We start from the raw sequence: 24,907 nt of genomic DNA, 5'->3' as shown, positions 1-24,907 counted from the left end.
CTCATTCGTCCTTTTTCTGCCCTTTGGAGGGACCCCGGCTATCGACTTGGTCTTGGCGTCCTTTCAGAAAGCGCAGGATCTTCTCAATCGTTGCCTCCTGGTATTCATGAGACCATCTGTGCAAAGAAAAGGCAAAAGGTTATTAAAGATATGCAATCAAGGACAGTCTTTCATGAATTTTACAAAACTTAAAAAAATATACACTATATTGCCAAATGTATATTTGATCATCTTCCTTCACACCCATATGAGCTTGAGTGGCATCCCATTCTTAAACCATAGGACTTAGCAACTTTGACAGCTTCAGTTCTTCTAGGAAGGCTTTCCACCCGGTTTATTGGTGTGTTTATTGGATCTTTATTTTACCAAGGTCAGCACTGATGGTTGGATGAGAAGGTTACTCTGACGTTAGCTCCTAAATGTGTGGCTAAAAGAAGTTCCACTCTTAATTTAAGACTACAGGGCAACAAGATAAATAGTGTATCCTGGTTAAAATCTTATGCTAACAACAGCACCGCTTGGGGTTGTTTGACTTGTTTGGTAACTCACTTGATGCCATTGAAGTTGAGTATTGCCCTCATGTCCTCTGGCAGAGACATGGGGTCAGGCCACATGAAATTATCAATGACAGGAACTATGTTCTTCTTGTTAGCCAAGGCTGTGACTATTTCCTGCAAGATAGGAAATAGAGGAAACCAAAAATAAAAAATAACAAACATCTGCCTGATGTTTCAGCAATAATATGTCTCATAGTGTATTTATCTTAAATGTTACAGAGACCTTGAGCTAATGTGACTTGCTGTATTCAGCTGTTCTATCTCGACAAAGCCTCAAGCTGCAGTGGAGTGAAGTAAGAAATGCAGTCACATGTAATGCATGGAGACCTTCTGACCTTGTGCACCCAATCTTTCATAGCAGTGTCGGCCATGCAATTGTCAAGGGCATTTGCAGACAGGACCAGGATGAAGTTGCGTGCCCTCTGGACACTCTGAATCAGTTTGTCTTGGAATTTACCCGCCTCCAGCTTCTCTACATCTATGAAGACGCTGTATCCTCGAACCTGCAGGTGCACTTTAAGAAGGCTTTGGATTGGAGAGGAAAAGAGATAGTCTGTTCAAATGTAGTTCGAACACTATTGAGGATCAATGAAGAGTTTGTGTCGCTCCATTCATTGCTCCAACAGCCACAACATTTGTCTGACCTGGCCAGCTGGGAGCCGGTGATCCGACGGTAGCTGATGAAGACGTCGGGCCCTGCAGGCTGGGAGTCTGTGAGGCAGGGTTTGAAGGGCCCGTGGCCGTGCAAGAGTATCTTGGCTCTGTGGACTCCATTGTTTATGAGGCAGTCGCTCTGGAGCTGCTGGTCGGTCACGTTCTGGATAATGTTGCGATCCACTCCCGACTGGATCAAGCCGTAGGTGTACTGACGGAAGCGTGGGTCAACCTCAGCGAGCCAGTCAGCCATGTTGTTTGGGTCACACGTGGAGTAGTTGGCAAAAGTCTTCAACACACGCAAGTCTCTCAAAAACCTGGAGGGCAAGGCAGACCAGAGGTGTGACATTGTTCCGCTTCAAGACGCATGTGCAGAAAACGTACGACTTGCCTCTTGCGAGTGATGCCTGCAGTCATGCCTAGATCCGTGCTCAGTTCCTGGTCCGTGATGTTCAGCAGGAGGTCTCCGTCCACCTGGAGTTCCTTCACAGGAGGGCCATGATTTATGCCATGACAATGATTCATTATCGGAATAAAGATGCAGCCGCTTCAGACTGACTCTCTTGCTTTTGTGTTGGGACGGGAATCAAGACGTGTAACTCTTTTGTAAATGCATGCCTGCTATAACAGCAGTTGGCCACTAGATGTCACCCGCAGGCTCTTTATTTGAGGCTTTGAAGCTTCAACTCTTTTTTTCGGTACAATCAGGAAGAAACCTCAAAAGCTTCACAAGGCTTCATCCGCCCCATCTCTATGGGGGGGGGATACTGAACTGGAAAATTACGCTTGTAAGAATGAAAATATAAAGTACTGACTGTCACATATATGCACATTGTGTTTCTCTGACTTAGTTTGGACATAACACAAATGGGGGGATACCGAACACGATTAATGGGGGGGGGGGGGGGGGGGGGGGGGGTTCTCCTTTATCTCGCTGCTTGTTTAGCATAATTCACGCCGATTATTTTCTCATCTCAAAAATGGCTACTGCAGTCAAAGAGTTTTTAGATTCACCCACTGTTCAAGGTTTACAGAGTCTGAGAAAAACTGACCTCCTTAAAGTTGCTGAGGCATTAAAGGAAAAAATTGTTCCCGAAATAGCTTTATATTATGAGGAAGCAGATCAGCAGAATTCACCAGTGAAGATTGGGTTCATTAAATCGGATCTAGGAAGGAAGCTGAGAGATATTGAATTAAAAACTCAGTTTTACTGGTTGGAGGTTGAGGAAACTAGAAACTAGAGGGAGTTGAAGAAGATCCCTCAAAATATGAGGAGGTTAAGGAAGCCGTGTTAAAGGCACGCGAGTTGGTTCCAGAGGCCTCCAGGAAGAAATGTCAGCCTTGAGCCTTGACTTCTGTTGCGCTTACCCATGATAAAGAGCTGTGGATGGTGACTTTAAGAAGTTAAAGTACCGTATTTGTTGTTGGTAGAAGGATTTAAGCGGTGTGTTCGATATGAGATTAGGTCGTATCTTGATGAGAGAGAGAGACACATCAACTTTGCAAGAAGCTGCTAAACTAGCAGACGAGTCACTAACTCACAAGTCCAAGTTTGTGTTTTATGATAAACGATACCCCCGTAAACCGAGCGGTGGTGTGACAAATGTTAAGAATGGAGATAATGACACTAGAACGGGTGTGCTAAAGGGTCCTATATGTCATTATTGTAAGACGCCCCCATTCATGATCCCTCTGAGTGTATGTTTCCCTGAAGAAAAAGGAGGCCTCACCAACTGCATGTATGAAATGCCTCAAAGAAAAGCCTGCCTTTTGCTCAAGTGAGCCATCTTGTTGTTATGGTGCTATAAAAGGCCCGTTCCTTCCTTTCATGTCAGAGGCATTTCTTTCTTTAAGTGAAGAGTCGTTGAAAGAGGCGTTGCCCTCGTGTGAAAGTGAGGCCACTGGAATTAGTGACTTTGCTCTGGTTCAGGGTATTGAGGGAAGATCTGTTATTGTACATCTACACTCAGTATTCTTACATTCAGACTTGGTAACGGGACGCGTTAAAGTGGGACTGAGGTCCAGTCTTCTCAATTACTTGGCTGCATGGAGGGCAAAGCGAACCCCACTGTTCTTCTAACCTTCGACGCCGAGCACGGAAGATGAGTCTAATTTCGATAGACATTTTCCCGTCGTGTTAGTGACTCGGGCTATGACCAAAAAGGCTAATGATGCGAAGGATGAACTGGAAAAGGATGCTTTGAGGAAGACTGAGAATATAGAGTACCGACTATCACGTCTTGTTTCCTGCCCAATCTATACATTGTGTTTCTCTGATTTTGTACACAACAATTGGTTGATCATCATACTTGTACTTTCTTTTTTTACTTACCTGGAAACGGTTGCAAAAGGCACTAAAGCCAACCTGCTGCAGCCAGGTCTGCACTTCACACGTTTTCCAGTTAGGCACACATGGCAGGATACGTTTCGGGACGTCTTCCCCCATCAAACTTAGAGCCCGCTTGGCCAGACCGGAAGCTGTACCATTACTGGAGTACATGGCAATTCTTTTTAGGCTCTGCACTGCGCCAATCTCTTGAAAAATCTTGAAAGGTGAGCAAAATACAGTCAGACTCGCAGCAAAGCTACCAGGCAGTATTGTCTAAGTTACATGGAACGGTATATGGGCACTGATTGTACCTTCGTATTACGTTGACGAGACTTGATGCTGGTCTCTACACAAAGGTAGAAGGCTGCAATGCACTTTCCCTCGACTCTTGTTCCATCCAGCAACGGCAAAAGACGTTGCAGGTCAGACGCAGTCTTACCCTGCATGCAGTCTGCGCTGTCCAATAAGCTGCGAGCAAAGTCATCGGGATCCAAAGATGCAATGAATGGCTCCACCAGTTCCAAGGTCCCAGACTTCACCACCTCTTTCTCGATCTCTCGGTTTGCAGCCAACACCGTGACAGCCAGGCATGCATGGAAGCGAATGAGCTCATCCTCTTTGGAAAAGGCCAGTGGGAAAAGCCACTCGGCAGCCTGTTTCTCTATCATCCATCGTTGGCAGCGGTGGCCTCCGTACATGGCGCAGTTTGCCAGTGCCACGGCACAGTGGCGCAGGACCGTAGGGTCTGTGCTTCTGCACCAGAAGAGCAGGGCATCCAGGGCGCCGTTAGAGATGAGGTGGATGGAGGTCTCCTCGGTGTGTTTAAACATGTGCTCCAGGATCCCAGAGACACTACGTGCCAGCTGTGCATCTTCCTGCTGTCGAGTCAGGTTGAGGATGACCCCCAGACCCAACCGCGCTATGTAATCTCTGTCAACACACATTTGTAAATACGGTTACAGCCAGTACTATGTCTATAACAATGTCTCAGTTAATCAATATGACAGATGGCCGTCCACCATGAGTCTTAGGTTCTGTCCAAGGTTTCTGCCTGCTAAAGGGAAGTTTTTCCTTGCCTCCGTTGCCAAAGTGCTCTTGTGGGTCAAGTTGGGCTGTAAAGTGCCTTGAGATAACTTTCTGTTGTGATCTGGCGCTATAGAAATAAAATTTAATTTAATTTAATTTAATATAATAAACTATTTTTACAGCAGACTCATCCTCAAGCAACAGATCAATTACGTGTACTAACATCTCATTTGACGATGGACAGCTTTTCTATGCTTTCCATGACTGTAAAATAAATAAAAATAGACTGATGCTTGGAAAAGATAAATTACTTCAAGATGCCATGTTGCCTTTAACTTCAGTGATTTCAGTTTTTAAACTTGCAGTGGCTTTAATATATTATTACCGCCGCCTAGGAGGTTGTGTTTTTGACATTTGTTTTTTTGTTTGTTAGCAGGATTACAGGGAATAACTGATGGATGGATTTTGATGGAAAAAATAAATCTGAAAATGGGTCTTGGTCTAACTTCGATCCCATTAAATTTTGAGAGCAATACGGATACTCGTCTGGATACAAAAAATACTGGATTTTGCCATTTACTTATAAATTATATTGCCTAAAATACGCATTCAATTGACTCATCAAGAATCACAGTCATAAAGGGGTTCGATATGCACTGTCATGCTAAATGTCTTCTGGATCTGATCCTGTTTCTCTATCTATTAGGTCAAGAAAAGTTTTTTTTTACTTTGATTCAAAAATATGCTAAAAATACACATTAACCCCGATTCACGTTTACTTTTAATAGTTGGTGTGTAAAGATACCAAGAACAATCTAGAACCTTTTGATGATGATCCAGATCACCATGTGGACGGTGTAAATCCAATTACAAATGGGCCGCACGCAGTTTTTCCTCACCACTGTCATCGAGCACAATACACAGTCGTGTAAATGGTTAGTGCGAAGTGAGCAAAAGGAAAAAGCCAAAGATTAAAAAGGTAACTTGCAGGTGCCTAAAGTTTGTGTTTAGAATAGAATAGAAAGCCTTTATTGCCTTTGCATAGTGGCTATGCAAAGAGATTAGGAGCGCTGCTCCATCCGGTGCGTAGTACAACATAATAATAATAATAATATCAGAAAATGCAGGTAAATGTAACAGAAAATTCAAGTAGGTTCAAGCAGAGCGTTTGTAATGCCTGCAGAGTGAAATGTTTTTGACATTTTGAGGAAGGTGTGTCAATTACTCACCTGTCTGAGATCAGGATCACACACACTCACCTGTCTGAGATCAGGATCACACACACTCACCTGTCTGAGATCAGGATCACACACACTCACCTGTCTGAGATCCTGATCACACACACACACCTGTCTGAGATCAGGATCTCACCTGTTGTCTGAGATCAGGATCTGCTCCAGCAGTTTGGCGGACTCGTAGGTGACGTCCACGGCAGGTGTCTGCTGGAGCTGCAGGAGCAACTCCAGGCCTCCTTCCAGTCGGATCCTGCTGCAGATCTCTTCCGCCACCTGGCGGCCCACGGTGGGCATGACCCAGGCGTCCTCTACCAGCCGGTAGATCTCCGCCACGGCCCGGCGCGTCTCGTCTGAGTCAGAGTTCTCCTTTCCCGTCTTCAGCCTCGCGATGGCGCCGCGCAGGGCGGGGACTGAGCCGTCCAAAGCCGCCTGGACGTCGGCACTGATGCCCGGAGAGACGGCCCTGGTTCCGGAGGCGCAATCCGGGACGGTGAGTCTGTCTGGGCTGAACATGATGGATAAACGTCGGTGGATCCTCCAGAGGACGAGCGTCAGAGAGAAGAGCATCTACCGGCGGCGGGATCAATGGATGCTCTGACGTGTTCGCAAAAAGGCCGCCTGATCGATCCCTGTCACTGATCTCCAGTCAGCTGCCACCGATAAACACCTGCACGTGTCAGCGACCGTCAGTGGTGGCACCGAACAGCGTCACCTCGACGTGGTGACGTAAGCAGAGATGCTGATCTGGAGTCGGGGGCGTCTTCGCGCGTTCCTGCCTCCTCATCATCAGCTGATCGGTCAGTTCTGTATCCCCCCGAACAAAGACATTCAGTAACGCCTTCAAAGACGCGGAAAGAGGCTCCTCCCACTGAACAGACAGTAATCCGATTAGTCCTGAGGTCCCTGCCGTCCGTTTCTGCGTTCCCTGAGATTTTGGAGACAAAGGAGGCCTTTCTTTTCCTCGGAGAGCTTTTCTGACGCACTGGAGCGGCTGATCAATAATATAAACTGGCAGCACCGGCCGATCGCATCCTTCGAGCAGCACCTTCAAACTGCAGCAATATCGTTTGCCGGGAGGGGGGAGTGCTCCCCCTAGCGTCTGAAACATGTCACTGCATTCAGTCTAAAATAGGCCCAGGACAATGCATATATATTCAGGGGCGGAGCTTGCGGGAGCCCCGGCCAATCAGAATCAGAATCAGAAAAAACTTTATTATCCCCGTGAGGGGGAGACACACCGCAATTCAGGGGGGGGGGGGTCGGGTCAGCTTGTGCTTTCTTTGTTACTCTGGCTCTGTACAGGGCAGAGAGCTCCTCAAAGCTGACCCCCCCCCCCCATCTTGCTGCACCTCTTTGTGATGCTGTTCAGCCTGTTTTTGTCCTTCACAGTAAGGAACCCGAACCAGCAAATAAAAGAGAAGGTTAAAACAGACTCAACGAGAAATCAGAGATTGCAGACCCTCGCCTCCAAAAGACTATTGGATCTTGTGAGACAGTAAACAGGGCTTCCGGATCAGAGGAGCCAAACCTGCTCTAGCTTGCTGCTCCAGAACGTACTACAAGACACTTTCTGGACTCTTTTTCCCATCATGCCATTCGTGTCCCTCCTTAAAGTGGCAGTTTACAGCAGAGGCACGATTCCAGATGTAAAAATAATTCTAGAATCTGGATCCAGATCCGGATCAACGCCATTCTCGGGGAGGACCGAGCCGCCACAGACAGAACCTTGCTTGTGTAAAATTTTCAAGTTGATTGGGTTCCTAGTTTTTGAGTTATGCGCTCGGACAGACAAGCAAACAGACAAACACACAAAAAACAAACGGACCCAATTGCAATACCCTCGCCTCCCCTTCGGCGAGGGTAATAAAACAAGAATAAAACATAAAAGAGGGAGGTGTCCACACTAAAACTTCTCAACTTCCGGTAAAAGTACATGTGCTGGTAAAAGTACATGCGCTGGTGGGCCTTTGCATAAACAGCATCTGTGTTTGCCTCAAATGTCAGTTTGTCGTACACGATGGTACCCAAGTATTTGTACTGCTGTACCGTTTCCACTGCCTTCCATGAATAAAAACAGGGTGGAGGGGGGGGGGGGGGGGTGGCTTCCTCCTAAAATCAATGAACATTTACTTTGTTTTCTTCACATTAACTGTTGCGGCTTCCTTTCCTGGTTTAGCCGCTGAGAGGTGTGTTGGGTCCTGCGTATTTATCCGACGCGCTAAAATGTCCGTACAGAGACGCGGAATCCTGGATGCGTTCACGGGTGGATTTATTTGGGGCACAAGTACGGCGGTACTGGCGATGAACAAAGTCCAAAAGGTATATTGCACGGATGAATAATGGATCGGTGAAATGAACCATGGAATACAGACAAAGCGTACAAAAGGTGTGCAAAAGCGGTCAACAAAAGTTACGGCTACCCAACTGTCTCTCCCCTAGCTCCGTGTCCCCGGTGAGTGCGCACCTTTAAACCTCATACACGGACACACCCACGGGCACACCCACTCCCAAGCTATACTCACATTCACCACACGGGGCAGCCGACACACACATGCATTCGGTGCCCACCATACCTGTCTTCTACACACCAGCCCCTAATTATTAAGTTTAACAATAATTACACAAACATGAATAACAGAAGACATAACAGGAAGCACCAGCAACGCATGTAGCACAAGATCTAAAGTCCATAAAATACAACATTGAAATCCTTCTTCTGGTCACTCCAAGCTGAGGTTACACTCAGCATAACATGTCTGCAGCTTCTTCCTGATAGCTTCAGGAAAATCATTCCAAAACGGTTGTCTCCACAGCTCGTCTGAATTTGTGATGGAAACTCCGTTTACTGTCACTGCCTCACAATCAATGGCCTGCTCACTGTGTCCTATCAGTGGCCCATTCACTGTCCAGCCCAGTACGGTCCTAACGGCATAAGGTCCATCGTTCATGCTGTGGATCACCTCCAGTGGCTCCACAGCTTTGGGAACATTAGTCCCTATGAGCAGGTCAATCCCTGCATCAATCTGAGGTAAGGCAAGGTGCTGTAGGTGCGGCCACATTCTCAGGTCCTTCCCGGTTGGTATGTTGTTCTTGTATACTGGCATCGACTCCTGCGTGAAAGCTCTCGGCAAATCAATGAACTTCTCTTCATCCAGTGCAGCTATTTCCAATTCGGGCACAACATAACTGGTCACCACCTTTTCCTGGCCCATAGTTCTCAGGAGAATGCTGGCCTTTCTTCCAGTGAGATGGAGTCTGTGCATTAGATCCTCTGTGCAGAACGACGCTGTGCTGCCTTGGTCCAGGAAAGCGTACGTGTTGATGGTTTCACTGCCCTGTCTTGCTTTAACCTGGACCGGCACTATAGGCAGTTTGCAGTTCTGCTCTCCAGCCCCTGTAAGACCACTTGAGACCAAGGTGTTATCCATGGGGAGTGTGATGTTCCTTTCAGTCTGCTCAGGATTACTCACATTGTCCCTGTGCAGGACAGTTGGATGCTTCAGGCCACATTTCAAACAGGTGATCCTCTTGCGGCATTCTTTGCTGATGTGCCCTTTACACAGACAGCCAAAACAAAACCCACTCTCCTTCAAGAAGCCTATCTTCTCTTTGTGAGCCATTCTCTCCAACTGCACACACTCCTCCAGTGAGTGTCCTCCTGTGCAACAGGGGCATACGTTCCTCCTTGGGGGGTGAGTATCCTTGCTCTTACATCCAGACTGATATTTCCTCTCCACAGGGTCTACAGTGGTGGAAAAGCTTGTGGTTTCAATTCCAGAGTGGAGCAGAGCTTAAGGTTTGCTCGCACTTTTATTCCTGGTAGGTTCATCCTGTATGTTGCCAAACACAGGGTCAGTGAGAATCTTCACCTGCCTTTCAACAAAGGTTGTGATGTCGATAAACCTTGCTCTTCGGTTAGATTTCTCCTGTAGATCACAGGCATGGCTTCGCCATTGGTCTCTTATCTTATATGGTAACGTTTTTATAATGTTCTGCATATTAGATGGGGTGTCCGGGTCGTATAGATACTGCACATTTTCCATAGCATTGCAGCAGCTGCGGAGGAAGAGACTGTATTCCTGAAGGGCCATGGCATCTTCTGTTTTGATGTGTGGCCATGACGATGCTCGCTCCATGTAGGCTGACGCCACCTTCTGCTCATTCCCGTACCGTTCCTTTAATAAAGCTTTTGCTCTGAAATATCCACTTCCTGCATCAATGTATTGGAAACTTCTCACAAGTTCCTTTGCGTGTCCCTTTGTATATTGTTCAAGGAAACACAAGCGATCGTAGTTGTTATTTGTGTTGTTTTCTACTCCCATTTCGAATGCTCGGATAAAGGTGTGAAACTTCAGAGGGTTACCATCAAACACTGGGATTTCTCTTTTTGGGAGAGCAGACATGCACTGCTGTTGTATGAGAAGTGATGTAATTTCATTTTGCTTTCTCATTATTTCAAATATACCTTCAGTGTTTGGTGTTCCAGTGTTTGCACAAAATGTATTGCTGCACTGTGTATTTTCAAGGTTTTGAACGGTCCTAGGTTCTGCTGGTGGAAGTATATTCTCAGAATCGTGTTCCTTTGGTCTAACAGAGAGAGATGGAATGAATTCTGTGGTCTTTACAGCGAGAGATTGTGACTTTTCTGGCTGTTGTAAACTTTGCTTTCCCAGGCAGGAGTTCACCCCCTCCGAATGTCTTGATGTACTACGTACAATGCTGCCTTTGTTCCTTAACACCTTCAGCGCTGCCACCTTTTCAGCAATTTCGCTGTCCATTTGAAAACGTTCTCTTCTTTTACGCAATCGCTCCTCTTCATCTTCAATTGCATGTCTTTCTTTAAGGAACTGTTGTCTAGCTTCTAAAGCTGCCAGCTCAGCTTCAGCTTTCCAACATGCAGAAGAGCGTGAGGTCGTGGAGGAGTAATAGGACCGAGACCTTTTACTCCCAGCATTTGAAATGCTGTCCCCAGGCTGCACTCGGTCTCCTGGATCATATTCAGGTGCAGGTGGCTTGTAATCCGTTTGACTCATGTTGCTTGACTTTATTTCTTGTAACCAAACGTTCAAAATTCATAAAAGTCTCATTTAAAGTCCAGAAAAACCTTGCTAATTGAATTCAGGATTTGAACAATTCAACAGCTGGCTCCAGACATCATCAACGCTGCGTAAATGCGCATTGAATCCACTTTCAGAGTCCCTCAAGTGTGGAGGAATGGCGCCTCCAGCAGTGCAATTACGCCAGTTTCATTCATTAATTCAACCCGATCCAAAGATGCGCGGCGGCACCAACAGGTTGAATCCGCCTCGACAACGTCAAACAGGTGCGCTTACCTGCGTCCTGATGAATGAACTTCGTATTGTAAAGCACTTAGCTGTCCGTTTGTTCTCCAGCGGAAGGCCTGCTCCTTCGGCGTTTGAGTGCGCAGCGCGATGATCTTCACATATTGCCTTTTTGTTGACAAATGTTGCGGCTTCCTTTCCTGGTTTAGCCGCTGAGAGGTGTGTTGGGTCCTGCGTATTTATCCGACGCGCTAAAATGTCCGTACAGAGACGCGGAATCCTGGATGCGTTCACGGGTGGATTTATTTGAGGCACAAGTACGGCGGTACTGGCGATGAACAAAGTCCAAAAGGTATATTGCACGGATGAATACTGGATCGGTGAAATGAACCATGGAATACAGACAAAGCGTACAAAAGGTGTGCAAAAGCGGTCAACAAAAGTTACGGCTACCCAACTGTCTCTCCCCTAGCTCCGTGTCCCCGGTGAGTGCGCACCTTTAAACCTCATACACGGACACACCCACGGGCACACCCACTCCCAAGCTATACTCACATTCACCACACGGGGCAGCCGACACACACATGCATTCGGTGCCCACCATACCTGTCTTCTACATTAACGTTCAAGAATGATCTCTCACACCAGCTTAAAAAGTCACTCAACATAAGGGGGGGGCCCTCGGGCTGCCAAAATGTGCTCCACAGCAACGACAAGAATGGACAATTTAAAATGTCATGACACCGCATGCAGTAGCAAAATATATATTATATAAATATATATTAGATACAGCATCTTTGGGTCCACTGGAGCCAGACCTAGTGAATGTGTGTAAAGCATAGATTATGTGGTGTGTGTGTGTGTGTGTGTGTGTCAACAAACAAGGTGGGTGACCGGCACGAGTTTCCACTGAGTGGAAGCACACGGTCCAGCGTTGCTGCTCTCAACCTGAGTTGGTACCCGACAGAGGCGACATGAGGCTGTGTGTCGTGCTGCTGCTCGCTCTCCTCGCTCTCCTCGCTCTCCTCGCTCACGCCTTTGCAGCTGACGGTGAGTAAAAACATCAGAGCGGGAGTGTTGCTCTGATAATTATCACTCTCCAGGCAGCATCCCGACTGCCCCGTGCATTAAGTGTCCTGATTTACAGTCTGTTTGTCTTTCAGTGGCTACAGTCACACGGTGGTATCATTATTGCATATTATAACTGGGGTGGTGCAGTGGGCGGCGCAATATAGTCCTGCATGGGTTCAAATCTGCCCTTGTCTGTGTGTGGATTCTCTGGCTTCCTCCCACCAACCCAAACATGCACCATAGGCGTGAAGACGAGTGTGATTGGTCGCTTATCGCCTTGGGATGAACTGGCGACTTGTCCAGGGTGTGCCCTGCCTCTCGGCCGCAGACTGCTGGGACAAGGCAGCGCAGTCTAACCGTTTCGGTAAAAGCAGAAGTCCCTCGACAGACGGACCCTCGTAGTACGACCCTCTGACAATATGCAACGATATATAAAGTGTGTGTGTTTGTGTGTGTGTGTGTGTGTGGTCTGCTGATAGTGTAATCAGATTTACACTGGAGCCTTATTGACGACTGGATCGGCTTGCGAACTGACAAATCCTTGTTTGCGATCTTTTTGACGTTTCTGAATGGAGAACGATAAAGAGCTGCATTTCCTGTCGTGCGGTTCTGTTAGCGATGTTCAAGTTATGCTTAAGAAAGAGAAAAGCAGGATAAAAATGCACCAAAGTCGTTCTTTCCTCAGAGTCCTGCATGCGTCGCTGCGAGAACGGCTTCGACTCGGAGAAGACGTGCCAGTGTGACTCCATGTGCAAATATTACGAGAGCTGCTGCCCTGATTTTGAGGCCACCTGTGGAATGATGAGTAAGAGAACCTCCTCTGTTTACATCCACACCTCCAAACGGTCACTGACGGCCATCTTTCCCCTTCCAGCTCGCGGAGACACGTTCGTGTTCGCAGAGGATGACGATGACGAGCTGATTGACGGCACCACGCCCTCCTCCGCGACCATCAGCAGCCGTCAGCCGGCGCCAACGCGGGGGCCCGTCTCCGACTTCGCTCGCAGGCCGCAACAACACCGGGACGCCACCCTGGAAATGACCAAACCCCCGAGGCTGACGGAGACCCTGCTTCAAAAAGTCCCTGTTACACAGATCGCACCCAATTCACAGACCGTCCCGCCCACAGAAGAGGCCGAACCCCTCCAGGCTGCAGCAGCCGAGACAACCGCTGTTCCCGTGACAACACCCATCACAGCGGCCCCCGACCCAGACGCTGTGGTCTGCAGTGGGAGGCCTTTCGATTCCTTCATGCAACTAAAAAACGGCTCCATATATGCCTTCAGAGGTGAGTGACGTAGTCCCCGGACATTCCAGGGTCTCCCTGTCGTGGGGTGACGCGCGTCTGGACTTTCTTCTAGGGGAGTACTTCTTTGAGCTGGACCAGAAGTCAGTTCTTCCTGGTTATCCGAGGCTCATAAAGGACATGTGGGGCATCAGCGGGCCGATTGATGCCGCGTTCACACGCGTCAACTGTCAAGGGAAGACTTACATGTTCAAGGTGGGGACACACGGGAATCTTCATTCATACATCAAGCTAATGTTTAAATAAATAAAAACTTTGCTCAGGGGAACAAGTACTGGAGGTTTGACAACGGCGTGCTGGACGAGGACTACCCTCGAAATATCAGTGTCGGATTTGACAACATTCCGGACGGTGTAGACGCAGCGTTTGCTCTGCCGGCTCCAGGTCACCGCGGAAAAGAGAAGGTCCACTTCTTCAAAGGTACAGTCACGACGACAGAATGGATTTCTGGTCAGTGCTCAAAGTTACTTTAGAGGGCGCGTCGTTTATTTCTCCAGGCGATCAGTACTACACGTATGCGTTTCTGCACCAGCCGTCTCACGAGGAGTGCATCTCGATGTCTGAGGGCTCTCCGGCCACGCTGTTCCGGCGCTACACAGACGTATACTACAACAACTACGAGCGGTTCCTGGCTGAGCTCTTCGCTGACTGTGAGTTGGGTTATTGCAGATCATTGGCTCTTACTTGGGGGGGGGGGGGGTCACTTAATACGCTTCTAACCTTCAGTGCCTCAACATCGTCACAAACACCACTTCATTGAGAGAGACTGGGTGGGCCTCAAATCTCCAGTGGATGCCGCCATGACGGGAAGGATGTACGTCCCCCCCCGGCGGCCCACTCGACGTTGGAATCCCTATGAGCAGCAGTGGGGAGAGCAGCAAGGCCAGAGGTGGACCCAGCAGTACGGACAGCAGCGGGGTCGTAAGAGGCAAAGTCGCTCCCCCCTCTGGGGGTCCGCGGCTGAGCAGGGCATGAGCGTGGGCCAGGGCTTTGCAGAAAGGGGGATGGAAATGGGTCTAAGATTGGCAGAGAGGCGGATGGAGATGGAGGAGAGGCTCGGGCGAGACTGGGACAGACGGTGGGATCAAGACTGGGACCAGGACCGACGGCGAGATGGTTATCAGCAGAACAACAGAGGCAACTATGACTCCAGACGTGGCGGCTGGTCCTGGGAGTCCACGCAGAGGAAGCTGCCCAGACAGACCGTTTACTTCTTTAAAGGAGGTAAGAAGAGCGCAGGGAAACAATTTAGTTTAGACGAAAGGATCAAAGAAATAATAGTCCGACTCTTTGCAGGATATCCTGTGGGCACACGAAATGTGTCTTGGTTCAGTTCTGTTTATTATGGATTCATTTCTTGGTCTTCAAACTGTTAGATATTTGGGACACGTGTGGATCATCGCTATCGTCTCAGAGCACAACAATCCAGATCTAAATGTCTTCATAAAAACCTGTAACATCTTAATGTTTGATGAATCCCGTTAGCAGAGATTAACAAAGCAGGCCTCTGTTAATAATAATAATAATAATAATCGACTTCAGTTGCATCTTTCATGCAAGAATTTAGCTCAAAATGTTTTAGAAGAAATACTTTACATGTGTAAGCCATAAAGAAAACAAAAATAACTAAAGGAGACGCATTTGTAAATACAAATGTGTAAAAACAGGAGCAATAACTGTAATAAGAACAAGCCAAAATGAGCGGGAAAAAAAAGTCAAATTAGGCTATAAAAGCAGACGTGAAATGAATCAAATCAAAGACAATGTCAGGTCAGCTACTTTTTTTTTTTTCCTGTCCCCATTCAATAAAATCCAATAAAGTTCATTATTCAAAGGGGAATTTAATTTAGATATAAAATTGTCTGTGACAGATCAATTCTTTTGCTTTGTTTTGAAGCACGAATCCTTTCAAACTGTCCAGAGAGTGAAAGCAACTGTCTCCCTCTGTGTTTCCTAGATCAATACTACAGAGTTGACCTCAGGACCAAAGGCGTTGACCCTGCCATGCCTCCGTATCCCAGACCCATCGCCCGGTACTGGCTCGGCTGCTCAGACGCTACCGGAGCAGAGAAATAGTTTGGAAGTAGCGGGTTATTCATTTGAACTGAAATAAGTGGTGTTGTTTTTGGAAAATTACATTACCCCAAAAAAAATCCTGTGTTTGTCAACTTAAGCAAATATCAGAGCGATCAATCGAAGTCCGCCCACTGGCCGTAATAGTCAAAGTTCAATGCCCGATTTTTTTTAACTCTTTCCTCATCAGTTCTAACATCAGATGAGCTTTGATATGAAACACAAGTGCAAGAAAACAATCTTCGATGTGCCGCTATTATAACATTTTAGTCTCACACACAAGCTGGTTGTGACGTTTGGATACACAACTTAGGATAACCTGTCGCTAACCCGGCACTCTGACAGTTCCAGTTTAAATAAAGCCTTACTGGTACAAGAGTTCAAAATACAATATCGACCCTGTTGTGCTCTATTGATTCGGGCAGAGTCCATTTAGAGGCATCAGAAGATAAATCATGTCCTCGTGCTTCGATTCTATCTGCTTCATCCTGAATTTAAAAACCGTATGAAGACATTGTTTGTTCTCGTATTACTACTACTGGACTTTCTTCTTGTCCCCTGAGGGGTCGCCACAGCAAATCAACCATCTCCACTTCACCCTGTCCTTTGCATCGTCCTCCCCAACACCAGCCACTCTCATGTCCTCCCTCACTACGTCCATGTCTCTTCTCCTGGGTCGTCCTCTAGCCCTGTTCCCTGCAGTTCCATCCTCAGCATCCTTCTACCGATATAGTCCCTGTCTCTCTTCTGGACATGTCCAAACCATCAAAGTCTGGTCGCTCTGACCTTGTCTCCGAAACATCTACCCTTCACTGTCCCTCTTATTGTCTCATTTCTAATCCTGTCCAACCTGGTCACCCCCAAGGAGAACCTCAGCATCTTCATCTCCGCCCCTTCTAGCTCCGCCTCCTGTCTTTCCCTCTTGTTCTTGTATTCCTGGTGGTGTATAAAATATTTGCACGTCATCGTCCTTTTGCATGCTGACTGAATACCCTGTAGATTCTGAGTGTAATCAGCGCCGACGTTAGAAGAAACTACACAAAGCCGTCGACACAGCCTCTCAGTTTATTTATCTGTCAACCTACAATATTCCTTTTATCTGCATTCTGTGGCTAAAAGTATTTTATTTATTACAAGTGCTGCCTCCACGTACGAATAATAAATAGGCTACGCAGGTGCGTTTGGCTCAGACCTGCCGACTCTTCGGTTTGTCCACCGTCGTGATGTTCTCGTAGCAGGGCTCGGCGCCCTCGTTGGGACCGGCAGCGTCTCCTGCTGGCCCCACGGTCAGGTAGCCGTTCTCAGTCCGTCCCTCGCCGCCGTCGCCGCCCTGCTTCCTGTCGCCCTCGGCGCTCACATCTGACCCTGGAGCAGCTGCAGCAACCTCTGGCAGACTCCGCAGAACGGCTGACAGCGGCCGGTTAGGCGTGCTGCTCCCTGATGAAGCGCCGTCTCCGGCACCGGCGGCGTTGAGCGGCGCACGCTTTCTCCTGATTGGCTTACAGATCCCAACCTCCACTGCAGACGGCTCTCCCTGCTCCCACATGCTCGCCCGGGCGCCGAGCTTCTTCCTCGGTGGTTTGGTCACGCCTCCAGGCGCTTTCGGGTTCACCCGGCCAGGTTCCTGCTCCCTCTGTCTCTGGAGGCTGCCGAGCCGTCGCAGCATTGCCTGGACGGGGCCCTCAGAACTCGCCTCTGTGGTCGTGGCGGGCCGACCTGCCTTGCCCACCGTCACGTACACGGTTGTGACCTTATCCGGGACGCCTGACTGACCATCAGAGCCAGATGTTGTCGGCTGAGTCCCTTTATGGCCAGCTGTGTTGGACTCGGTCCATCTTTGTCCTGATTCGGCCCGGGCTGGGGTCCCGTCTACATCTTGGTCCCGTACCTCACAGCTGGATTCCTGCACATCGTCTTCCTCGTCCCTCTTCTCGGCCCCAGCGGCGCTGCTTTCCTCCCCAGTTCTCGCTGGACCTCCCTGACTCTGGAGGGAAGACAGCATCAAAAACCCCCAGGATGACTTGGGTTTGTTGCGGACATGTCCAGCAAGAGAAGGAGGATCCTGAGCAGAGCCACGCCTCTCCTTGGGGCTAAAGCGGGTGCCCTGGGCAAATGAGACGGACGGCCGCTTGGACTTGGCGAGACTGGAGGTGCGAGGGATGTTAAAGGGCGAGGCGATGTCCTCGCTGCTGAAGCCCGATGGGTCTAAGAACATGTTGCACTTGGAGCTCATCTCCTGGAACTCGCCGCCTGCCAGCGCCTCAATGTCTGCCGAAAAGGTGAGACACAAAGGCCGTGCAGCGTGAGAAGAGAGGAAGAGGAAGTCTGCAGTGTCAGCGATGCAAATACTGTCCCTGCTCCTACCTTCTCTAGGAGGGACGCAGTAGAGCGCCTCGCCCTCCTCTTCATCACTGTCAAAGGATGAGCCCTCAGCCACCCAACCAGAGGAGGGGGGCTCAATGAAGCTGTGGTTGAAGGTCAGCTCAGGGTCATGGTGAGACACTGCATGTGTGTGTGTGTGAAAAACAGATTCAGTTACAAAGAATCAAAGGTTTTCCAAGGATTGCCAATCGATAATAATAATACATGTTCTTATAATCCGTTTGATGTCGAACACATTTAATCTGATTAGTGACACGCAATGGGAAGAAATGAGTCCTCATCCACCAATCAGAGCGCAGAGTCAGGCTGCTCTTGATGAATTTTGCAGTTTCATCTTATTTCCACGGAGCTGTGTACTGAGAACTGGATATAATACACGTGTTTGTATAACTAAATACGGGATAAACACAGGGTTCAGCCGGACTGACCGGTGACACGGGGCAGGCCGGAGGACCAGTCAGAGATGCAGGGCAGCGCAGCGCCGATGTTAGCCAGGACGCCGTAGACGTGATACTTCACCCGCACCGACCAGCCTCCGTCTGCCGCCGGCGCCCTGCGACAAAAAAAGCGTTCGCCAGATTGCACGGCTGATTTCTCAAAACTGGACGTGATTATAATACAATGATAATCAGTTCTAAGGAAGACGGGTCGAGCTACTCCACACGCGTGACGATGTTAAACACGGATCTCTACAGAAGTTCATATCTTAGCGGTGCTGAACATGAGAGTGCAAAATGTAGACGTTTAGTCGACATCAAAGTAACAGAGGAGCACCGACCGGTCTTTGATGTCAACAGGACCTCCCCCACAACACAGACAGCAGCACAGGACAGCGAGGAGCAGGAGGAGCAAAGGGCCCAGGATACCTGCTAGGACAGCGCCTGAGACACCTGAGACGCACGCACACACACACGTAATGACATCCAGGCTCACGGACGGATGGACGGATGGACGGATGGACGGATGGACATACCGTTGGGGCAGATGCCAGTGACTGTGTGGCAGGAGACCCCCTCACCACAGTCACAAGTGGAGGAACAGTTGGGGCCATAGTGCAGGGCGGGGCAGCTTCTGTTACAGCTGGAAAAAAATATACAATCACACGATTCACTCTGAAAAAAAACAGACAAATAACGTCCGAGGTCACCGAATCATGATTCGTGCTGCGACGACTGCCACGAATCAAGAGGAAAACAAAAGGGAGCAGATTAGAGGTTCACCAATGGCGGCCGGTCAATAGTAGGCCCCGCCTTCCCTCAGTCACACGGCAACAGCTAAACATTACTATTACAATAATAGTCATAAGCACTTGGACAAATTGTCAATATTTGTGCACTTTAAATATGAAATGTATCAATAAATTGTGTTTAAAGCATGATAGAAAATCATCTGTGCCAATAATCTGCTTTTCCTATCAGACCTCTGCCTGCCTGTCTGTCTGTCTGTCTGTCTGTTTGTCTGTCTCTCTGTCTGCCTGCCTGCCTGCCTGTCTCTCTGTTTGTCTGTCTCTCTGTCTGCCTGCCTGCCTGCCTGTCTGTCTGTCTCTGTTTGTCTGTCTCTCTGTCTGCCTGCCTGCCTGCCTGTCTGTCTGTCTCTCTGTTTGTCTGTCTCTCTGTCTGCCTGCCTGCCTGCCTGTCTGTCTGTCTGTCTCTCTGTCTGCCTGCCTGTCTGTCTCTCTCTCTATCTGCCTGCCTGTCTGTCTGTCTGTCTGTCTGCCTGCCTGTCTGTCTCTCTGTTTGTCTGTCTCTCTGTCTGCCTGTCTGCCTGCCCGCCTGTCTCTCTGTTTGTCTGTCTCTCTGTCTGCCTGCCTGTCTGTCTCTCTCTCTATCTGCCTGCCTGCCCGCCTGTCTGTCTGTCTGTTTGCTCAGCTCTAGGGGCAACAGAACAATCACCCTCAGCAGGAGCTGTTCAACAAATAGCTGGTTGAAAGTAATAAATGAATGACACTAAAATCAGCCAATCAGCGTCCTGAAATCGAGCTCGGATCACCCCGACTCAGCTCTGGGCTCAGGTCAAACCGGGACTGTTCGCTTCAGGCGCCAGATGTGCTGCAGCAAAATGGCGCCCCCTTCTGGGAGGAAGAAAAGTGAAGAGCCCATAAACGTCATGATAACCTGATACGTTAGAAGTTTAGAATAAAATAATGTTCACCATTAACTGCACAGTAATGTGGTGATTTATACTTTCGGTATTAAGTCGGAAATTAATTGGAAATAACACAAACATTTCCACAAAATTATCACCACTGGTGGTGTGTGTGTGTGTATGTGTGTGCGTGTGTGTGTGTGTTCGTGCGCGTGTGCAGGACTAAACATTATAAAACTAGCTTTGTTCCCGTTGTCATCACTGAGCTCAATAAGAAGGAGTGATATTACACTCCGTCTGATTCACTTGTTTTATTTATTAGCTCTATTTTTATTGTGAACTTAAAATGTAGTTTCTGATTCCGGTTCTTAAATGATTGCTTTTAATTTCTGAAGGTTATTGGGTTTTATTGCACTGGTTTTAAGTTACCTTAAATCTTATTTATTTTTCTCAACTTTTTATGCTTCTGCATTGTTATATGGTGGAACATCGAGTACTTATATTGCCCTGATACTCGATTAAGTACCTCTTTGGTTCATTATGTGTTTCTGAAATGGATGGCAAATGCTATCAACCTTTCTCCCAAAACAATCTACCCACGGGTATAAATAAAGTAACCTTGAACCTTGTTTTCGTGTCTGTGTGTGTGCGTGTGCGTGTGTGTGTGTGTGTGTGCGTGTGTGTGTGTGTGTCCAAAGAGAAACATCACCTCTCTCCCTGAAAGCCTGCCCGACAGACACACCTTCCTGTCACGCGATGGCAGTAACCATGGATACAAAGGCTGCAGAGGAAGTTGCAGGCGTCTCCGTATGTCCTGTTGGAGCAGGCTTCATCACACCTGGAATGATGGGAAGGACACAAATCATGACATATGAAGCACACACACTCCTATAATCTCCATTAGCTTTACAGCAAATGTTTTCCAAAGCAAAGCACGTTGTAGTTCTGTAGTTCGCTATGATATGAGACCAACATCTGGGCATGATTATTGGTCATGTGGGGTTTAAAAACATTGAGGAACTGCTGCTAAGCTTCGTGTCATAATGAAACCGTGCTAAAAAGGACGGCGCGTTTAACACACGTGATTAGTCCTAAAACATTAAACGATTCTTACTGCCACATGACCGCGGCAGCCACACGTTTGCCTCAAAACGCAAAATGCACACCTGGATCCAATCCATCCGGGGTCACACCTCCAACATCTCCCAGTTTGTGGGTCACAGGGTTCATCTTTTCTGCAATGTGGGCATGTCTTAGAACAGCCATCTCCATAGTAACCAGGCGGGCATGGGCGGTTGCACCGTGTACCGTTCCAGCCGGGCCGGCAGGCGGCACAGGCGCCATCAGTGGCGGAGCAGAGGTGGTCGTCTTTACAGAAACCGCAACTAAAGGCAGGAGATCAAACAACGACAAGCGTAACAAACGTCCACGCGAACAGACGCTGCGTTCTGCTCGACACCCACCTCATCTCACAACCGCTGCCATACGTCCCGGCCTCACAGGCCCGGTTGCAGAACGGGCCTTGGTACCCCGGGTGGCACGTGCACCGCCCGCTGGCTGGGTCACACCTGCTGTTTGTGAGCTCACAGTTGCATCTCCGGTCGCAGCTGGGCCCCCACCAGCCTGCCTGGCAGTCGCACACACCGGTACGCTGGTTGCACGGCGACAGGTAGCAGTTGCAGGAGACGGGGCACTTCAGCCCCCAGTGGCCCTTATGGCACTGACACCGTCCCGTCAGCTGCTCACAGCCGGGACCGACGGAGCCCCCGCCGGTGCACTGGCACGGTTTGGAGCAGGTGTGCGACCACCAGCCCTCGTCGCAGGTGCAGTTTCCGTAGGTGGGGTGGCAGCGGCCGTGCCGGGCGCACTTGCAGGTGTGCTGACAGAGCGGGCCCCAACGGTTGGCGTTGCACGTGCACTCGCCGGTGACAGGGTGGCAGCGCCCGTGTGGATGGCACTGACACGCCTGACGGCAGTTTGGAGCCCAGAACTCAGGTGGACAGCCTGGCTCCAAGCAGACAAATAAATATCGTGTTAAAACCGTTCAAAGTACCGTCACCGGCAAGGCCAAGTGGAGGAGATGAAGATGCTGAGGTTCTCCTTGGGAGTGACCAGGTTGGACAGGATTAGAAATGAGACAATAAGAGGGACAGAGAAGGTCAGACATTTTGGAGACAAGGTCAGAGACCAGACTTTGATGGTTTGGACATGTCCAGAGGAGAGACAGGGACTATATCGGTAGAAGGATGCTGAGGATGGAACTGCCAGGGAACAGGGCTAGAGGACAATCCAGGAGAAGATACATGGACGTAGTGAGGGAGGACATGAGAGTGGCTGGTGTTGGGGAGGACGATGCAAAGGACAGGGTGAAGTGGAGAAGCTGAAAGTACAGTAGTAGTTACATTTTATACTTTCTACTAGAGATTTAAAAAAATTACTTCCTTTTAGTTCTTTATTTCGGAACAAAGGCGGTAAGTCCTATTGTCTAATAGAACAATTCTTTCCTCCATTGATCATCTCATCATGTCCCAAATGTTTGTTCTAAAAATAGAAATGCATACCTTCTCTCCGTTCTTATATAGGAAATATCTGAATACACATACATTAAAATAAAGTGTTGAATAGAAGCAGGTCTCGTGCAACGAACGAGACGCATTTAAGGGTTTATAAAGTAATTAGTCTCCTGGTGTTTTACTGGTTTCACTGGTTTTACTGGTGTTTCATAGATACTCACGGGTTTTACAGTGAGCTCCATAGTAGCCAGCTGGACAGTGACACACTCCAGGATACACACAGATCTCATTGCTGAGACAGGCCTGCTCACCCTCACACACAGCTACACACACGCACACACACACACACACACACACACAGCATACCAGTGAAACCATGGCAGCATTAAAAGCAGCTCCTGCAGATTGCCGTCCATGAGGTGCGTTAAACTCACGTATGGTGCACTCTTTTCCATCCTGCCCCCACCCAGGGCAACAGACCTGCCTGGAGGGGTCCCTGAAAGCACGGAATATAATCACATTTGACATTTAGCAATCATCATCATCATCATCATCATCAAGAAGCAAACACTTGCAGACTCGTACACCCTGACAACAGTCACAAGGAGGATGTCAGTGTCGAGCCGCTGGTCACAAGCCTGGCGGTACGTCCTTGCTGCTGCCGTCACTGAACTAGTAAAACAGTATTACACCGAGGCGTGAGGGTGAACGCTACCTGGCGCCCTGGCAGACGTTCCTCCCAGCAGGGTCCAGTGTTTGTGAGGACACCGAGCAGCACACGAGAACATTCAGCGCTCCAAGGACGAGATTCATCTCCACAAAGAATCTGAAAACTAAAACCAAGGACCAAGAAATCCTTTTGGCTGATGTGTCTTCTAATCTCTGTCTTTCTGTCTGCCCGCCACCCTTCCCTCCGTCAACTCTTTCTCTCTCTCTCTCTCTCTCTCTCCTCCTGAATTCTGAGTCGTCTTGTTGCTCCAGAGAGGTGGAAGCCCCTCAATTTCCTCTCCCCATTTCCTGGGGAAGTCAAAGCCACTTCCTTCTATTCAGCCAGAACCAGAGCTTTTGAAAGATGATTGAACACTAACACACACCCCTGATGTTCCCCTTCTTCCCAGAAGCTACTGTTCACCGTATTCTGGGACTCGATGAGGAACGCTTTCTGCTCGTTCTGTACAGAGATGATGGCATAATCGCTTTAAATGCAGAAACTGATGGACGATGCACCTTATCTATTTTTAACAGATTGTTGTTGAATCGTGGCATAAAAATACATTGAGATCACTTTCAATCATGGTTTTTGGATTTTATTGCATCTTGAAAAGTCAATATAACAGCAAAAATATTCACTCAGATGACAATCTGCTTTCAGTAGCAAAAACATTCGATTAAAAACACGCTGACAAAAATAAATTCTGTGCTTTAGGAAAACATGATCTGATTGGAAGGTCGTATGTTTCTCAACAAACACACAACCGGTCTGTGATCGTCTGGGAAGAGCTCAGAAACATCATGTCCACGGTTAAACTCAGTGTAAAGGGAACCCCGACTGTCTTTACAAATCGGTCTAAGAATACTACCAAAAACCGTAAATACATTGACAAAAAAATAATTTCTTTAATCCATTTTGTTTACAACATAAATTGATACATGGTGGCCGCCATGTTTTCATTTGCAATAAATTCTGGGTTGATGGCAAAACGTTGTAGCCCAACTACGCACAGCGAACATAACAAATGGACTGCACCTATATTATGCTTTTCCTTTGCTTCTACTTGTCTGCATTGGTACTCAAAAATGGCCATTTTAATCTTATAGTTCTGTTACTGAGAGCAAAATATATTGTGTCGAGCTAGCGTGCCATTATAGTCGGGGTCCCCTTTTAACAATACATCCCAGTAAGTTAAGGCGTCCGGTATTAAAACGAGCCCCCTACTGGGAGAGACTGGTAATACGGTTAACGCTTGTTTTTGTCACTGCAAGTGAAAGTGTTTCAAATAATAACAAAAATGACGCGCAAGTCAACAAAAGGCTTCACAAGTTCCTACTGAGGTGGATGTTAAATGATCAATATTTGTTAAGTGAGAACTAATTGTGGAACAGCGTTGGAGACATTATTTTCTATATCACTAAAGTTTCATTTCAAAGTTAATATCTTTGGGTTTTTTTATTTAAAAGGTTTCTATAGAAACCTCTTTCAGTATCAATACAAGTGCTTAAAATGAAGAACAACACGGCACAATAAAGGACGTCTCATTTCAACAGAGGTGCAATGTTCTTGTTCTTATCATGGAAAGAAAAAAAATTATTTTAGGTAAAGTGTGACATTAAGAAAGTGGAAATGAAAGCAAAATAAAGGAATAAAGCCATTTAAAACCCATCTCATGTTCACAC

The 24,907-nt window shown here is 47.9% G+C and overlaps 3 protein-coding genes across 3 annotated transcripts; 1 reads left to right on the top strand and 2 right to left on the bottom strand.

Annotated features, from left to right (window-relative positions):
* Nucleotide 1: 1 nt before the first annotated feature.
* On the bottom strand, nt 2-6,368 carry sarm1 (sterile alpha and TIR motif containing 1). Its single transcript, XM_068745423.1, has 8 exons — nt 5,938-6,368; nt 3,852-4,470; nt 3,544-3,756; nt 1,603-1,694; nt 1,202-1,528; nt 893-1,082; nt 550-671; nt 2-116 (listed from the first exon to the last, which is right to left on the bottom strand). Exons 1-8 carry the CDS (start codon nt 6,366-6,368, stop codon nt 2-4), a joined length of 2,109 nt encoding a protein of 702 aa, XP_068601524.1.
* Nucleotides 6,369-12,057: 5,689 nt separating this feature from the next.
* Nucleotides 12,058-15,536, top strand: vtna (vitronectin a). The gene is given in 8 exon segments (XM_068745340.1): nt 12,058-12,093; nt 12,797-12,959; nt 13,029-13,442; nt 13,516-13,655; nt 13,724-13,880; nt 13,958-14,110; nt 14,187-14,684; nt 15,418-15,536. Coding segments are annotated over 8 exon segments (1,680 nt in total).
* A 1,110-nt stretch (nt 15,537-16,646) lies between these two features.
* On the bottom strand, nt 16,647-23,326 carry scarf1 (scavenger receptor class F, member 1). Its single transcript, XM_068745339.1, has 11 exons — nt 23,229-23,326; nt 22,948-23,009; nt 22,735-22,836; nt 21,464-22,004; nt 21,167-21,385; nt 20,710-20,838; nt 18,889-18,995; nt 18,694-18,805; nt 18,344-18,468; nt 17,898-18,035; nt 16,647-17,801 (listed from the first exon to the last, which is right to left on the bottom strand). Exons 1-11 carry the CDS (start codon nt 23,324-23,326, stop codon nt 16,720-16,722), a joined length of 2,715 nt encoding a protein of 904 aa, XP_068601440.1. The 3' UTR covers nt 16,647-16,719.
* Between the last annotated feature and the right edge of the window lie 1,581 nt (nt 23,327-24,907).

Source organism: Brachionichthys hirsutus, chromosome 11, assembly GCF_040956055.1.
Source record: "Brachionichthys hirsutus isolate HB-005 chromosome 11, CSIRO-AGI_Bhir_v1, whole genome shotgun sequence".
In the NCBI taxonomy this organism is placed as follows: domain Eukaryota; kingdom Metazoa; phylum Chordata; class Actinopteri; order Lophiiformes; family Brachionichthyidae; genus Brachionichthys; species Brachionichthys hirsutus.
The sequence above is the reverse complement of the archived record's forward strand: the minus strand, read 5'-3'. Positions and strand labels throughout refer to the sequence as shown.

Bases quoted from the DNA above. Each gene is read 5' to 3' on its own strand.
- sarm1 (XM_068745423.1), bottom strand. From the start codon at position 6,368: ATGCTCTTCTCTCTGACGCTCGTCCTCTGGAGGATCCACCGACGTTTA. The intron at 672-892 runs GTCAGAAGGTCT...CCTATCTTGCAG, and splicing joins TGAAAGATTGGGTGCACAAG to GAAATAGTCACAGCCTTGGC. The intron at 117-549 runs GTGAGTTACCAA...TTCTTTGCACAG, and splicing joins CTCAACTTCAATGGCATCAA to ATGGTCTCATGAATACCAGG.
- scarf1 (XM_068745339.1), bottom strand. From the start codon at position 23,326: ATGAATCTCGTCCTTGGAGCGCTGAATGTTCTCGTGTGCTGCTCGGTG. The intron at 18,469-18,693 runs GTCGGTGCTCCT...TTTTTGTCGCAG, and splicing joins CCTGTTGACATCAAAGACCG to GGCGCCGGCGGCAGACGGAG. The intron at 17,802-17,897 runs GTAGGAGCAGGG...CCTTTTCGGCAG, and splicing joins CTGCGTCCCTCCTAGAGAAG to ACATTGAGGCGCTGGCAGGC.